The sequence below is a fragment of the Odontesthes bonariensis genome, chromosome 11 (genome assembly GCF_027942865.1).
Source record: "Odontesthes bonariensis isolate fOdoBon6 chromosome 11, fOdoBon6.hap1, whole genome shotgun sequence".
Lineage (NCBI taxonomy): Eukaryota > Metazoa > Chordata > Actinopteri > Atheriniformes > Atherinopsidae > Odontesthes > Odontesthes bonariensis.
Window position 1 is genome coordinate 29,725,504 of NC_134516.1, and position 17,470 is coordinate 29,742,973.

Consider the following 17,470-nt stretch of genomic DNA (forward strand, 5'->3'; position numbering starts at 1 on the left):
GAAAGCCCATTTAAAGTGCCGCTACTATACCATGCCATGGGAACTTTAATAGACAACGTGAAATATTACACATTATGGCTTTAAGACAATGATCCTGTTTGAGGAAAGGGTCCCAATATCATCCCAAAGACTGAGGTTCAGATTCTCTCCGTTTCTAAACCTGGGGCCGTATTACAGAAAACGTCCTATCTTAAGTCAAAAGTTAAGATAGGACGAGTGGAGAAAAGATTTTTTCAAGTTTGGTATTACTGAAAGCAAATCCTAACTCCGTTTAGGAATCTTATCTTATCTTTGGAAATCCTATCTTATCTTGAGTTAGGAATCCTAAGTAAGCGATCTAAACATCTACGATCGACTTTCATGTCGGTTACCTAGCAACTGATGCTACATTTTTGACAGGTCAGCGACTTCGGTTTGGAAGTCTCCTTTCGCAAAAAAGCGTAGCGCATTTGTTACTTGACATATCACCGGCAGGGCTCCATGTCGCCGCGTAGGCCTTTCCAAAGTCGGGCGGAGTTGCTCGGTTAACAATATTATTTAGTGCCGGGGCAAACGGTACCAGCTAATTAAAGTACGGTCGTCAAACCGTAAAACATCGCCGGGGTCCATCATTGCCCTTTCGATATAAAAATTTCTATTTTCCCTACGACGTTGTACTAATAAAATTCGTGCCATATTTTCTCGATAGAACTGACAAATAACTAATAGGCCTACCTAACTGACAATAACTGACAAAACACCACTTAGGACAGCAAAGGGGGTTATCCTAAAGTTAGGACAATATATTTAAGATTTTTCAAAGTTAGGATGCTTCTGTAATACACTTTTCTTAACTTGAGAGATAGGATGCGTAAACCAAGATAGGAAACGCTGTTCTGTAATGCGCTTTTCCTAAATACGGTCCTAAAGTGCCGTTACCACGGTAACTAGACAGATAAGATAAGATTCTCTAGTTAGGATGTTTCTGTAATATGGCCCCAGTTCTCATTTCCAGAACCTTTCTATCATGCGCTCAGTCCTTGTTGATTGGTGGATAACAGAAAATATTGGATATGTAAAGGAAAGTGAATAATGAAGCTTTCATGAGACACTTCTGAAGAGGACAGTCAGACTGTCTTTTAATGGGCTTCTGAGTGTAAATCTGAGAAATCACACACTGATACTGAGGAGAACTGGATTTCTACTGCTCCTGTGATACTTTCCTAGCCTGGGTGCCAGCCGAACTTAGCCCCGCCCATAAAAGTTTTGGTCGGGAAGTTCGGTCTGGCTCTGCTCAGACCAAGAATTGGTCGGACCAATCAGATTGCCAGGGCGGGCTTTATACGATGATGGACAGATGATCAACAGGGACATTATCGACTACGTCACTAAAGAGCTGAACACGGCTGCCGCTGGAGATTCTGCCATCGAGTCTGTTCTACAGGATCTCCACATTGCATTCATTTTGAAAGACGAACAGAGGAACGCGATAAAGGCTTTTATCGATAGAAAATATGTTTTTGCCGTCCTTCCAACAACAAGTGTGTGTTGCTTAAACTACGTCACATACTATGTTGCTCTGATTGGTTGTAGGTCTATCCAATTGAGCGAAGAAGCATTTTTTCTCCTGGTTCGGTTGAAACACGCCCTATACCCAAATCTTTATTGAGCGGTATCAGACTTAGCCTGGGCGAAAGCCGACTGTTGACTTTGTCAAACAGTCTGGGAAAACCCAAGAGGAATCCGTTTCCATGGAGGGCGGGACCTTACCCAGCAACTTAAATTCATTGGAGTAACGGAGTTCCCTTAACCAATCATAATGTTTAGAAATGACGTTGGTTATGCGCCGAGGTTCATGCTTACCCTCGCGAGGCTCTAGCTCGCGAATCACGCTTCCCACATCCGCTTTCATTATACCGGTACCATTTGATAAATCAAACTTTTCCCACAGCCAGTTGGAAGGAGAGCTTCGACATCCTTGCCACTAACAATATTGAAGAGGCATTCCTCTTGCTCTCGTTTTAATTGTGTAATGATCTCCAGAGTTGAGACAACTTCATGGATAGCTTCTAGCGTTCTTCCGTCACCATGTTTATTTCCACTGCGGTTGAACTACAATTATATGGACTACAATGGACTCCGTGCGTGAGTTCTGCGTCACCACTCGCAACTGTTTGCTGATTGGCAAAACACTGAGCGAACCGAGGTAGGGGGATTTGGCCAGACTATGTGCGGAGCCAAAATCTTTGGGCGGAAGTACATAGGATGGCGTCGCCAGGCTATATCAGACTCACATTCTGACTAGAATCGTGAGTATGACGTAGTCAGGCTAATACTTTCCTGGATCACCCACAAGTCTTTATAATAATGCTATGACTCCTCTTCACACAACTTAAACTCTTCATGTAATTAAAGGATTTATATTGAGCATAATTAAGTCATTTTAAGATCTAATCATGAAATATGGCATATTGTGTACGTTAAACACATCAAATCACATGTTTTGGCTGCACACTTCTATCAAGCGTTAGCATTAGCAGGCCGGGATAACTGTGAATAGCAGCCAGGTTATCTGAACTTTTTACTCTCTGCTGCATGTTCTGACTGCCCGTGTCCAGCAGCAGGAATCAAACCAATGACACAGAGCACTTTGAAGACATTTCTGCTAACGTCTGACCGCTAAATTCATTCTTTTCTGGACCCACCTGCATGCAGCTTTCTGTTGTTATGCTACCAGATGCTTCGGCACAACGCCAGAGAGTCTCTATGACAACGCTTCCGAAGCGCAGAACGCATTGTTTGGTCGAATCGGCTCGGCTTCCGTCGCCTGCTGATTACGTCACACTGTATGGCTGTCGGCTTGAAAGGGAGTACATTGGGATTGGCTGTAGTAGCCATAGTAACCGTAACTAGGAGAGTTTTTTTCTCTGTCTTTCGGTGATCGGCAGCAGCTATGGAGAGCTTTTAGGAAGAAATGAAATATTTCCTACAAAATAGTGTGTACCACACCTTGACCACCACTAGCCCCAAAGCTTTAAGATCTAGTTTGTTTAGTTGAATCATTTTGGCCTTGGTTCACTCTGAAGACAAGCTTCATTTTCAGTTTTGTGTGCTGAGCAGCAATAACCTCTTTGACTATATGCGTGTGGACTCCTGCATATAAATATACATAAAACTAGCAAAAATTGTTCTGTTGGAAATGTGTGTATATACATACACTTTATATATATATATATATATATATATATATATATAGTGTATAATGGCAAAGCTGGGCTGAATAACTGATTTTAAAGAAGCTTTAAATCACTTGGAGGGAAATATGTGGCTGTAGATGCTTTGACTGATGAGCCGGGATCAGTTCTTCTTTTCTGTAGAAGACCTAATTATTCTGTATATCTCACGTGAACCATGAAGCAACTCTGCTGGAGTTGGGTTAGATGGTCGTGTTGATCATTTCCATCAATCACCAGTGAGTGGGATCAGGTCTGAGTCACTGAAAAGTCAGTTTCAGGAACACAACTCTTTGTCATTCTTAGTCTCCTCCATAAAAGTAGATTTTTACATCTTCAGCTTCTTAGTAGTTCCAAGAACAACTATCTTCCACCATGTCCCACCCTCTGACTTTATCACCCGCAGCCATGTTAGTAAGATGGAAATGTCTCTTCTACCAGAACATCATCTGCTTCTGAGATAAAACTGCATCTCACAGATTCCACTTATTCAGCTCCTCTTAGTCACAGCACCCTCTGCTGGATTGTAGGGGAACTACAGCAGACTGACATTTATTGGAATCTTAGCAGTGTGGTGTGAGGACAGGATGGTGGAACTACATATTTATTGTTCTCACTGTTTTCCCCAGAGATTCTTAGTGGGACACTTATGACACCATCTTCAGCTGAAGCCTCTTGGTCTCATCCTGTTCCCTCTTTGTTCCTAAAATACTTTCATCAGTCAGATTAACCTTCAGTTAGTGCATCATTTAAGTCCAACAGAATCATGTCAGCATCACTATGGAGTCATAGATTTATTTATTCATCATATCTTCAAAGTAATTAAATATAAAATCCATTAGTATATATATATATATATATATATATATATATTTATCTATCTATATATATTATATATATATATTAATTTCTTCTGAGATATATGTAGATATATATATATATATATTTTTAGTTTATTTTATAGTTTCTGTATATTGTGTTTTATCTTATATGTATAATGTATTATTTCTTCATTTTTCAACTTAATCATACACAGAATATCATGTTGATTATGTTGATATTTCTACAGTCAGCTCAACACTACAGATATCTGTACAATGTTTTGTATGCCATGCTTTTTGTACATTTACATAGAACAATACATTTTATTGAAAAAAAAAAAAAAAAACCTCCTAAACCGGTCACATGGTACGGCCGGTTCGAAAGGCCTCTGACGTAACCATATAGTCATCGACACGCGCCTCGGTACAAGCTTCACAAAATACATCCGAAGTTACTGGACACGCGCTTCAGAATCAAGACCCTGTTGGAAACATCACTACAGACAAATGCGCACATTGAGAAACGGCCCATTACCCGACACACACTGCGAAGTCTCGGCTCACCTCGGTTCATCTCGGCTCATCTCGGAACATCTGGTAGCATAGCAACAGAAAGCTTCATGCAGGTGAGTCCAGAAAAAAATTAATTTAGCGGTCAGACGTTAGCAGAAATGTCTTCAAAGTGCTCTGTGTCATTGGTTTGATTCCTGCTGCTGGACACGGGCAGTCAGAACATGCAGCAGAGAGTAAAAAGTTCAAATAACCTGGCTGCTATTCACAGTTAGCCCGGCATGCTAAAGCTAATGCTAACCGTTAAAGCGTTAAACCATCCCAGAAACACAACCTCAGCTATAGATTTCAATAAGCCGGCCAGATGGCCAAATAAAATGGAGCTTTATCCTTTTAGCTGTGTGTGAAACATACTTCTGGGCCCTTTTCTTCCTTTTTTCTAACCTTTTGGGGCACTTTTTGACCATCCTGTCACATTTCCCACTAAAGCTGCAGTTTTCTTAACTTCTTTCTGTAGTTTTGCTGAAATCTTTTGTGATTTAAAAAGTTTGATGATCAATGTCAAATGTAGAATGGTTCTTTCCAGACTTATCTGAGCATCATTTGGCTTTTTGATAGAAGTGTGCAGCCAAAACATGTGATTTCACTAGTGCAGCCAGCAGTGGTGTCCAGTTCAAGTGGTGAGAGCAGAGTAGTAGTGATATAAGGGAAGACAAAACTGGTGGTGAGGATGATATAAATGACCGAGAGCCAAGCTGAAGCTGCGGCAGAAGGTAAGCCCACAGCCGGTCTCTCTGGTGAGAAGGACGAGCTCATCCCTCGAAGGGGCTCAATTTCAGCTGTATGGAGCTACTTCAGATTCAGGGCGAGCGATGTCCAACAAAAGCAGGTGTTGTGCAAAGACTGTGCAATAATAATTGCATTTCAGTTTTATTTTGTTTATTCCTTACATAGTACATTTTTAGCTAGATTTCATTTCGTAATTTTAAATTACATTCTGCACTGAAAATTGTTTTGTTTTTTTGGAAAGAAGTGCAATAAAATTCAGTTGTTTATCGTTGTTCCATAATCGTGATTAATAATCTTGATTTCAATTATGATCCAAATAATCGTGATTATGATTTTTTTCCATGATCGTGCAGCCCTACGATAAATTAAATATAGCATGCCCTGACACAAACTTTCATATCCATTAAGTCTTTTTAATAGTAAAAATGAAAAGTGCAGGGAGCTGCCAGCAGCATTTGTAAAATAAAGCCAAACATAACTTATAAAATAAAATAATAATATAAATACATAATTATCAATAAAAAAATAAATCGCTCCCTGCCACGAGAATACTTGAATATATGCTCTTTTTATATTAAGAAGTAATAGAAAATGAACTGACTGAGAACTAAAAAGCAAGTGTAGGGAGCTGCTTATAGCATTTTTAAACAGCAAAATAAACATAAACATCCCTGTACAACTTTACAATGAACCATCTGAGTCGCGTCGCGTACGGCTTCATGAAGTTGTTCACCTAACACCATGGTTGTTAGCGAAAGCCTGCTAGCTACTTGGTGGTGGTGTGACAGCCTGTCTGGCTACCCGTAACAAGATGTTACTCCAGATGTTTGAAACGCGGCGAATGGCCAAAACTTAATTCTACTTTCGCCACGGCCGCCTTGAAACCGTTCGCAGCCTTGCGTGTTGATTGGTTGTATTCCGTGTGCCAAACAAATCCGATGCTGTGACGGGCGGGGCAATGCTCATGAACTCAAAGTGGCGAGAGCGAGAGCAGAAGACGCGTTCAGAACCAAACGGCTGCAAAATTTGTTGTGAAAATTATATGAACTTATCGGAGGAAATTTATGGAAAGTATGGCCAATGCCGATATCCCCAAAATGCTAAATATTGGCCCGATATATCGGTGGGGCCGATAATCGGTCGGGCCTTTTTTGGGATGATTTTGGGACCCTTTCCTCAAACAGGATCGATAGCCGCTTTCGGACTGTAGGAACCTTTGGCAGTTCTAATAACCTTTTAATCCGCGGGGCCGTTTTCTCCCGTGTTCGGACATACAGGAACTCGGGGCTTTCTCCCTTAGTTCCTATAACTATTTAGCTCCTTCTCCGAGGTCGGGTCTTTTCATAGTTCTATAGAACTAATCTGACGGAGGTGTTTGGTGGTCGGTAGCTACGCCCCATGTCATGCTATCACGGCTGAAATGTTTCCTCATAGGAAACGGACACAACTTGCGGGTGTTTAATAAGTTAAACTTACACTGGTCTCATTTGTCTGCGTCGCTCTGCTCTCCTTTCTTCCTTCATGAAATGAAAAAGTATCGTCTCCTGACTCTCTCTCAGCTCGTTTCGACCAACGCGGTGCCGGTGCTGGTGCCGTGCCCAGCACCGGTTCTATGCTTTTCGACCAATACACAACTGGTGCCGGTGCCCAAAAAACTCGGCACCGTCGGCTCCGCGAAGTTGCTGGGCACCAGCACCAGCACCGGCACGGCCCTGGTCGAAAAGCAGTATCTGTGAGCTCTTCCAGCCTCGATGTTAGACGCCTGATGTGATTGTCCATGATTAATATCACCATCATGCAGACCATGAACACGGTGGCCTCCTAGCTCTCCATATTAGCTTCTTTGTTGTGTTTTTCTTCTCTCTTTATTTTTACCGGGTTTTGCTTTGTTTTGTTTTGTTGTTGAATGTGGCGCTAAACGACTAACGGCTAACACGTCACGCAGACGGCTGCGCGCGGCACATCAGTCCCGACTCATGTGCGAATGCAGACTGAAACAGCTCCGCTGGGGAAGGACGCAGTTATTATCAGAACGAAATTCGAGTAGGACAGTTCTGATAATAACTGTGTTCTTAGAACGGCTCTGTCCGAAAGCGGCTATTGTCTTAATGTAGTAAAATGATTTAAGTTGATGGTGTTCCACTGACTCTGGTGAGATTTATGGGATATTGCACACAGTGGCTGTCGGTCTATAGAGTTATTATTACATTTTTTTCTGAATGTGATCAAAAAGCTACAAATATTTTGAACTGTGACCTTAGGGGGTCTTTAAAGAAGCATTTTAAAGTTCACAGGGATTTAAATAAAAAGCACAGTAATGAGTTTAATGGAATGTGACTGAATGGTTAAAAACTTTGCAGACCAGAATGGAGCAGCTGAAGCAGGAGCTGAAGCAGGAGCTGAAGCAGGAGCTGAAGCAGGAGCAGAACGAGGAGCAGATCCAGGAGCTGAACGAGGAGCAGAACGAGGAGCAGAACCAGAAGCTGAAGCAGGAGCTGAAGCAGGAGCAGAACCTGGAGCTGAAGCAGGAGCAGAACCAGGAGCAGAACCAGGAGCAGAACCAGGAGCAGAACCAGGAGCTGAAGCAGGAGCTGAAGCAGGAGCAGAACCTGGAGCTGAAGCAGGAGCAGAACCTGGAGCTGAAGCAGGAGCAGAACCTGGAGCTGAAGCAGGAGCAGAAGCAGGAGCAGAACGAGGAGCAGAACGAGGAGCAGAACGAGGAGCAGAACGAGGAGCTGAAGCAGGAGCAGAACGAGGAGCAGAACGAGGAGCAGAACGAGGAGCAGAACGAGGAGCAGAACGAGGAGCAGAACGAGGAGCAGAACCCTTCCACCAGGAACAGAGCCGGCTCATCCTCTGGATCCACAGGGCCACAGGTCAGTGTGGAGGAGGTTTTTATTTTATTTCTTATTTATTTGGTTAGGACTCTGCACATTAATCAACATATCAGCAAAGCATCCATGTAAATATGCCGGAGTTAGCACAGCTGCTAAATTTCATCCGTTGTCCTCAGGCAGGTATCATAAAAACACACAGACAATACACCATGACAAAAAACTAAAGAACAAACAAAGATTCACATCAAAGTTAAAGGGACAGTTCACCTCTTTTGACATGAAGCTGTGTAACATCCCATATCAGCAACATCATTTATGAACATCTTCTTAGCCCCTGCTGCGTCCTGTGAGCAGAGTTCCAGCCTCGTTTTGGTGTTGATGAAAGTAGTTCGGCTAGTTTGCTAAGGTCCCGAAAATAAAGCGTTTTGCTTCCCAAAACAATATGCGTTCCAAAGAGTAATATATATTTGCATCACAAAACCCTCCCTCCAGAAAAAGTCAGAGCTCACATCGCTTGGCCCTATTTTCTCTCCCTTCGTATCACTGCCTGCTGTGTAAACCGTGCAGACCGAAGTGCAGACCGAGCACTCCCCTGCTTCCGAGCAGCAAACACCGTAACAGCTGCAGCTATCGCTAGGTGGCTGTTAGCATTGATATGAAGGGAGGCAAAAATAGTGGACGTCATTGAGGGATACTCCTTCATACTCAGCTGCCTTCCCTCTAATTTTTCATGTCTGGGCAAACACACCAGTTCCCTGAGCACACTGAGGACCACTGTGAGCAGCATCAGATGTGCACGCTGTGGCCACACACCTGCATCACACCTGTTCAACACCCTGGATCATAGCCAGTTACATGGCTTATTAAAATAATCAAATCACAGCAGCAATTTTCATTAGTTTACTTTTAATAAAAGCGATTTGGCCCACTTAAAATGAAAAAGACAAAAATCTTGTTCGTGAGATGTGTAGTATGTTATCTGTTATCTGTGAGAGTCATGCTTGCAGCCTTGTTTTGCAGAGTAGACCTTTCTCACTCGAAAAAGAAAAAATCTGACCCAGTTTCAACGCTTGTTCTTCTGTTTGCACTCAGACAGCCATTCCATCCTAAAAGAACCGCATTTCTTTTTTACTTTGGCTCGGTGAGTGGATGTGTCGCTGGCGCTGCCCGTTCGTTTCGCCATGATAAGGGGTTGCGTCTCACTGTTAGCTAGCTAACCTGCACGGTGCGTATGGGCAGGGCACATATGCAAGCACCATCAATGCTCTGATTGGCTGCATAGCGTAAGTAAGCCGTCTCATTGGCAGAATTAATACGTTTATGGTGAATTTTATTTTATGCGCTGCATAGATTTTCTTGTGCGCTGAGAATGTGCGATCAGCTCAGAGGGAACGTTGCTTAGCTGCACAATCAAAGACGACACGTACCTTTCCAGGCTTGCGTGGATGAGTCACTGGGTGATGTGGGAGGTACCAGATCTTGCTATCGCTGCGGTCAAGTGACGAAGCTGAGACCTCTTCTGCATAACCTTTGTCGATGGTCGACTTCATCGCCTCCACATACTGTACGTTCTTTCTTAGTCTGCGTTCCAGTAATCGTAGTCTGTGTTGCTAAGTTGATGTTGTTTGGTAATGTCACTGTTTCCTTTTTGAAAGGTATGTCTACGCTATAGTGTGAGCCTTCTTTGGAGAATGACTTTTTCCACAGTTTAATGACTTTGTGGTCATTGATTGATAGATTGTTCTTGTGTGTGGGGTCATCAAGTTTCCAAAACCTTTCCACCTGAGTTTGCAGGCTATGATCGGACTTGAGGAAGTAGGCGCTGGCCTTCCTTCTTTCCTTGTAATCAATTGGTCCGTTTATGGCCCAGCCAAGCACCGTTCTGGTAGCATATGGGTCATTATCTCCACCTACACAATATTCTTCAGCTCTCAGAAGACATGGTGGATCTTGTCCAATAACAAGGTGCACATCTTTGGAGTTGACCCTGGGAATAGGGATGTCCGCTAAGTGATCCCATCTGGCCGTCTCATCAGGTGTAGCTAGACGGATAAAGGCCGAGTTATACTTCTTTTAACGGCCCTTGCGCTTTCTTCTTGCGTGTGTGTTAATGGCTCGAGACGTTTATACTTAATTTTGCTTTGTCGGCGGTTGCGTGTGCTGCGTGGCGATTCACCACCAGGACAGTAGGTGGAGTAGCGGGTTTTTTCAATGACAAGCCTACTATGATGAAAGGAAATTCCCCGCCAGGACCTCTCACCTGGATTCATGCTTCTTCTTCTTGTAAATAGCTGGTATTTTGTCAGATTTTCAACACCTTGGGGGTCTAAACGACAACTTTCTCGCCTGAAAATGTTTCAAATGTTGCTAAAGTTATATATTTACAGAGTTTATAGCTTAAGGGAAATCAGCTTTTCAGGCCGGCTGATTTTGGCTCGGACAGGAGTGAAGTGCACTGTGTGTAAACGCTCTGCATACTGTCAGATCGATGAGTATGCCGTTTTCAAGTAGTAGGCTTGCGTCTCTTCTTGCGTGAAGTTTAGAAAATTGAGGTGACACACGCAACCGCGCAAGGGCTTGCGTTTCTTCTTGCGTCTTGCGTTACCGACTATAAACCAGGCTTAAGTCCTATGTTTAACTTATTTAGTGTTCTCGCACCATTAAGCGTGTACATGCTGCCATCGTGCAGTGAATCTATCTCAAGGTCCACACTTCCAGTAAATATTCCTTCTCGACTGCCTCCTACTGTATCAAGGTCTAACCTTAACCTTGAGTTTCTTGGTGAGTTCTTCCGACACTAAACTGGTGTTGGCTCCTGGATCGAGTAATGCATACGTGACAGAACTGATGCTGCCAGCCTTGCTTCTAACCACAACAGGAACAATAGGTAAGCAAACCTTACCATTTCCAGCTCCAGCAAATCCACAAGTGGCATTAGGTGATCTGGTAGGTTGTGTTTGTTGGGGAGTTTTACTGTCAACAGTGGCGTCCTGACTTGCTGTAGTATTCTGTTTGCTCGTGTGGTTAGGATGCAATCATTTGTTATGTTTCTGTCCGCAGCCAGGCACATTACGTACCCAATAGCGTGTGCAGACCTCAGTGTTGTGCCCCATCATGAAACAGTTTTGGCACAGGTTTTTCTCCTGAACGAACACGAGGCAATCTGGCACATTTAGTGAGCGGAAAGCTGGACACTGGTTCAAGAAGTGGCGCTCTGAGCACTTCTGACACTTTAGATTAGCTGGTTGCTTGGTACGTGTAGACTTGTTCTCCTGAACAGCAGTGCCTTAACACTTGTGGGGTAGTTTTGAAAAGGTTTTTTGAACCCCTTTGTAGTCAATGTAAAATTGTTTGGTTTCTTCTGTTTCTTATAGCTAACTAACCCACCAAAGACTGGATCAGACCTCTTTTCAGCCTCTGTCTCTACGAAGCTGACAACGTCGTCAAGTTTTGGAAGATGTTCTTCTTTTGTAATTTCATAGTTCTTATTTAACCATTTGGCCCTGAGATCTGATGGTAGCTTGCCAATGATCTCAACCAATGTGCGGCGACCACTGAGTTCTTCCTCACACTTCATGGCAGCAAGCGTAACCTCACAGCCTCTCAGTTGGTCTGCGAAGTCTCTGAGTTGCACATTGTCTCTTATCTCCTTAAAGTTCAAAACCTTTCCTACCCAAGCTTGTGAGATGGAATGAGGATTTCTGAATCTTGTTCTTAGTCGCTCAAGTGCCTCCTTGCTACCCGCACTAGGATTGGGGTTGTATAAGCAGTGACTTATGGCCTCTCGAGCCTTTCCTTCGGTGTACTGGTGTAGACGAGTTAACCATTGTGGTGAAAAGCCCCATGAACTTCCAATACTGGAGGGGGTCTCCATCAAACTTGACCATATCCCTTGGTGGGACCCTAAGAGAGTCTACTTGGACTTGATACTGCTGCCTTGAAAACTCTAGCAATTGTGATATTGAATCCCTAGATATTGGTGAAAGTGACGGTTTTGTCATTGCAGGGATCCTGCCAGCTCTCGATGTAGAAAAGAAATGTGCAGTCAGGGCTTGCTTCTTGTCTTCATTGTGTAGCATCTGTGCATCTAGCTCGGCCTTGTGATGTATTTGCATGAGTTCCATTTCAAACTACTCTTTGTTGCGTTGAAGCAGCACTTCAAAGTTTTCCTGTTCCCTCTTTCGCAGAGCTTGTAGCATCTCTAGCTCTCCTGACACAGAATTTTCATCATTTGTGTCGGCTTGAGGTTCATTGACTAAATCATTTTGGTTTGTGACATGCAGCCAGGCTAGAGCCTCATTATGCACATCATGAACGCTCATCAAGATAAGCTTCTCATAGGCATCAAACTCTTCTTTCTCAATGTCATCAGTGAGTCTATCATGATAACATCTGAGTGCTTCTTGAAGTTGTGTGAGGGCTAGGTCGAGGCTTTCCAATGCTGCTTACAACTCTTCAGGTTTGTTTTCTCGGATTTTTACATTCACAGCCATTATCATCTTGGTTACAGCTGCTTTAGCTTGTTCTCGCCTCCTTTTCAGTGTTGTAATAATAAAATCCCTCACCTTCAAGTACTGGAAGAAAGGATACCGTGGCAGATCATATTTTTCTTTGAGTTGTGTGAAACTGGCGAAGACGCCATGCCCTTGGCATGCCAAATTTTAAAGACTGAGGAGAATAAGAAGGTAATTGTGTCATATTAAAGTGATCACCTTTATTGTCATTATAATTTACATTACAATGAAATTTGGTTGCAACTCCAAAGGTGCTTATAAAACAATCAGAAATGAAAACAAAGCTATGTTAAAAATAAATTTAAATATATTTAAATAAAATGAAGGCACAGTATGAAATATAAAATAATATATGGTAGTGAATGGAACAGAGTTATTTAAACTAATAAAATATTGCACATTTTTCCGGATTTACACATATTGCATGGTATATATTGCCCATGACGTGTATTGCTAGCTATGACAGATGTCAGGATTGTTCCAGAGTGTACGTCATAGGTCACGTGACGGACTAATAGGAAGCTCGCCAGCAGATCGCAAAAATCGCACTTTTAAAAGGCCGTACAAACTCAATTTCTCTATCATAATGATTAAAACCAGCTTCAAGTGACTATTTTGTATGTGTACTTTCTATGTGTTTATGTATATTACAGTATTTTCCACGTGTCATGAGGTCTTTAAGGGAAGTTTGAAATTACCCACAGTATAATGGGAAAATGCATTGAAAGCACTTAACGAGCCAAAAACTGCCCTATTTTGGAGGCCTCACAACTCAGCCATACAACATCACAGAGACCTCATTCAAAGTTTATGTGACAGTAGACTCAACTTTATATTTTACGATACAACAATACAACGACTCAACTTTACTATTTGTTTTTAGTTTGGTTTAATATTATTAATTTTGTTCCATATTAGCTTTTAATCACCATTTTCCCCATTTATGGCCTCAATATAGAATCTGCTTTCACCTTACGGGTCATCCTTAAGACTTTATCTCTATTTTTCATTCATTTTATAATTTCATTGTTCAACCAGGGCAGATTATTTCTATGTTGCTTGGATTAAATTTTTTTTTTGTGAATTGTTATAATATCATTGACTTTTTAAATAAAGTATCTGAGCTAGAGATCAATGTCGTTATTTTCCAGAATATTAGACCTTCTAGATTTTGGATTTCCTCATTGAGGAATTGTTGCTGGCTTTTGGGTATGAAGTAGAACTGGTGACCTCTGGTTAGGGGTGGGTATTGGCAAATAAGTCACGATTCGATTCAAATCACAATTCACATGCCACGATGCGATTCCATCACGATGCATCACGATACTTGAATTATTACGATACATTCCGATATTTTCACTGAACATACTAAAAGGCAGGGTAGGGGATCTTTTTCTGGAACATTTGTTTAGATATTGCTTGAAATACTCTTCACACCCCCATTGCAACCAATTAATTAAAAGTTTTGACACAAATATGAAATGTTTTAGTGGCCTCTTGAACGTACAATCTAGGAAAAACACTATCCAATCATACTGAACGGACCGTTCACAATGATTGGATTCTGATGCTGTCTATCAAACTGCATCTGCTCCTCCCTCCCCCTCCTTCCCCCTGTGCGCTTACCCTGCTCCGTGAACGAATTACGCGTCCAGAAGCTTGGCAGGAAGCGAAACTAGAGCCAGCTTGGCTAGCACCTAGCATTATTAAAGTATAGTTAGCATAAACTAAATACTAAATACGTCAACGATCGATGCTTGCTGTCAGAACAGCGCTCGTGCACCTTCGTGCACGTTCATGTACTCTAGAGGCGTGCCTTCGGGGGGAAAGTGAAGAAAAGGGTTGGGACTTTTTACCTGTGTATTTTCAAAATGCAGCTTCGCTGGACTCAAAATCCAGGATCTCCTACCCTACCTTTTCAAAAAAAAAAAAAAAACAGCCATTACCAGTGGCTGACTGGCTGTGTATGATCAGGATAGTGTCTTCAATTGATACATAACTCAAAGCAAATCAATTCATAACTGTATTTATTGAAACAACTTTTGGAGGTATTACCATTAAAACAAATATTACTGGATACAAATATTACTATTACTGGACAAATTCATCACAAAAAGTGCATAGGATTTATAAAACTTAAAATAACAAAATAGGGTTGATCAGTACAGACAAAAAAAGTGCATAGGCTTTATAAAACTATAAATATATATGTATATATGTAGATATATATATATATATTGCAAACATCCCTTGCAGCGAAATGTATCAATTACATGTGTCCTATCATTAAAGGCATAAAAAATAAAAATAATATATTTTTTTTATTTATTTTTTTTAAATAATCGATACTTGGCGTCCAGAATCGATGCAGTAGATCGCGAAAATTAGAATCGCGATACATCGTCATGACGATTATTTTTGCACACCCCTACCTCTGGTGGATGCCATTAAATGCTTCATCTTAATTTTCCATGAGCACAAGATAAAATTATTATTCGACAGGCCTGATAATAGATTAAAAGTCTTAGAGATTCTTTCAGGATTATTAGTAAATATTAGATTAATTGTTGTATTTGACGTATAAGTTATTCTTGTCGCTCCTTTTATAATTTATCTCAAATTGTACTCACCCATCAGCTGTTTAATATTTTTCCTGAATCAGAGAGTAGGATGATTTCCTTTTTCGAGTTGCAGTGATTTAAGATTGTCTGAAGATGATCATAAAACACAAAACACATAGCTCAAGTTCCTATTCAGAGTTTCATCATGACAAAAAGAATTAGTAAAAGACCAAAAATCCAGAGTTTACTGCTTAAAAAGCTGAACGTGTGCAGAACACATCAGAGCACAGTGCTGATAGCTGAGGGCACTTATAAACGCACCCTCAGCGTTCACGTTTGATCTGAGATATTGAGACCTGTGTGGCTCTGTCTGTCCAGGTCCAGTTAGAATATGTTGGTTAGCGTAGGTTAGCTTAGAGAAATCTTTTGTGTGAACTTCAAAAGGATCTAAGTCTTCTTCCTCTCTGTCATTGCAGAAACGTAGAGCCCAAGAGGGATCCAGATGGCACTGCTGTAAGGACTGTGGGAAAGTTATCAAACGCTCAAATCTGAGGTATCATCAGAGAATTCACACAGGAGAGAAGCCATACAGCTGTGACCAGTGTGGGGCAGCTTTCACTGTATTATCTCATCTAAAGACACACCAAGGTATTCACTCAGGAGAGAAGCCATACAGCTGTGGTCAGTGTGGGGCAGCTTTCACTCAATTCTCTAATCTAAAGAAACACCAACGTATTCACTCAGGAGAGAAACCTTTCAGCTGTGGCCAGTGTGGGGCAGCTTTCACTCAATTAGATAGTCTAAAGAGACACCAACGTATTCACTCAGGAGAGAAACCTTTCATCTGTGGTCAGTGTGGGGCAGCTTTCACTAGATTAAGTCATCTAAAGACACACCAACGTATTCACACAGGAGAGAAACCTTTCAGCTGTGGCCAGTGTGGGGCAGCTTTCACTGCATTAGGTAGTCTAAAGACACACCAACGTATTCACTCAGGAGAGAAACCTTTCAGCTGTGGTCAGTGTGAGGCAGCTTTCACTAGATTATCTTATCTAAAGACACACCAACGTATTCACACAGGAGAGAAACCTTTCATCTGTGGTCAATGTGGGGCAGCTTTCACTCAATTATCTAATCTAAAGACACACCAACGTATTCACACAGGAGAGAAACCTTTCATCTGTGGTCAGTGTGGGGCAGCTGTCACTCGATTATCTCATCTAAAGACACACCAACATATTCATACAGGAGAGAAGCCTTTCAGCTGTGGTCAGTGTGGGGCAACTTTCACTGAATTAGGTAGTCTAAAGAGACACCAACGTAGTCACACTGCAGAGAAATGATTGGCATAAATCAACAACAATTTTTACGGCAGATAAGCAAACATTCACCTGGGAGCAGCAACAGGAACTACCAATCAGAAGCCTTGCCTTTGTTCAGATTAAAAATCTTCTTTGTGGATCACCACCTTCTCTTGTCAGGACTTTAGTTCTGAATGTTCTGTGGGGAGCACATGTTTGAAGAACCATTGAAAGTGCTTTATAATTTGTTGGGATTGCTTTAAAGTTAAGATCCACAAAGTAGCTTTGCACCAGCAAACCGGTATTTCTGTAAACATCTGAAGAAGCAATATATCATTTCAGTTTGATGTGAAGTCGAGCTTTACACTCGTCTGTATTTCATTGTTCTGCATTTCATTAAAGGTCAGATGTTAACTTTTCTCATGCTTCTCATGTTCTTGCTACACAGATATTTTTGAAGAAAATGTGTGTTTGGTTACGAGGGAAAGTTGACCCTAATCATCTTCCCCAAAGACCCAGAAATCTTTAACGCAGTCTGAAAAAGGTTTGGAGTTGTTCCCTGTACTTCCCAGACAGCTGTATGATGCTCATGACTGAAGCTGAAAGTTAAGGCTGTTCCAACACTAAAAGGGCACGAGGCTCAACTTCAAGCTGTGAAACTCTTTCAAATGTCTGTTGTGTTGGAATCAGATGTGTGAACGCATTTCAGTCCAAACGAGGGAAAAGGCAGCTAAGTAGGCTAACGGTACTTTGAATTGAACCGTTTAACACGAGAAAACTGAACTGATCTGTTTGTTGCTTCTACAACTGCTCAGTTACTCACACAATCAGGTACTGAGCAGATTTACCAAACAGACATTCTGCTGTAATCTCAGATGCTCTCAGTCGCGCTGCTCACGTTGTTTTAGTCCACAACTCTTCTTCT

General features: G+C 41.8%; 1 protein-coding gene across 1 annotated transcript in view; it reads left to right on the forward strand.

Annotated features, from left to right (window-relative positions):
* The window catches only part of LOC142391893 (uncharacterized), a gene marked incomplete at its 5' end in the record, with an annotated part of 72,445 nt that extends 55,504 nt beyond the window's left edge, over positions 1-16,941 (forward strand). Inside the window, one exon of the mRNA XM_075478078.1 lies at positions 15,779-16,941. Coding sequence (XP_075334193.1) covers positions 15,779-16,587 — 809 coding nt within the window. The remainder of the gene's footprint in view (positions 1-15,778) is intronic.
* Positions 16,942-17,470: the final 529 nt, after the last annotated feature.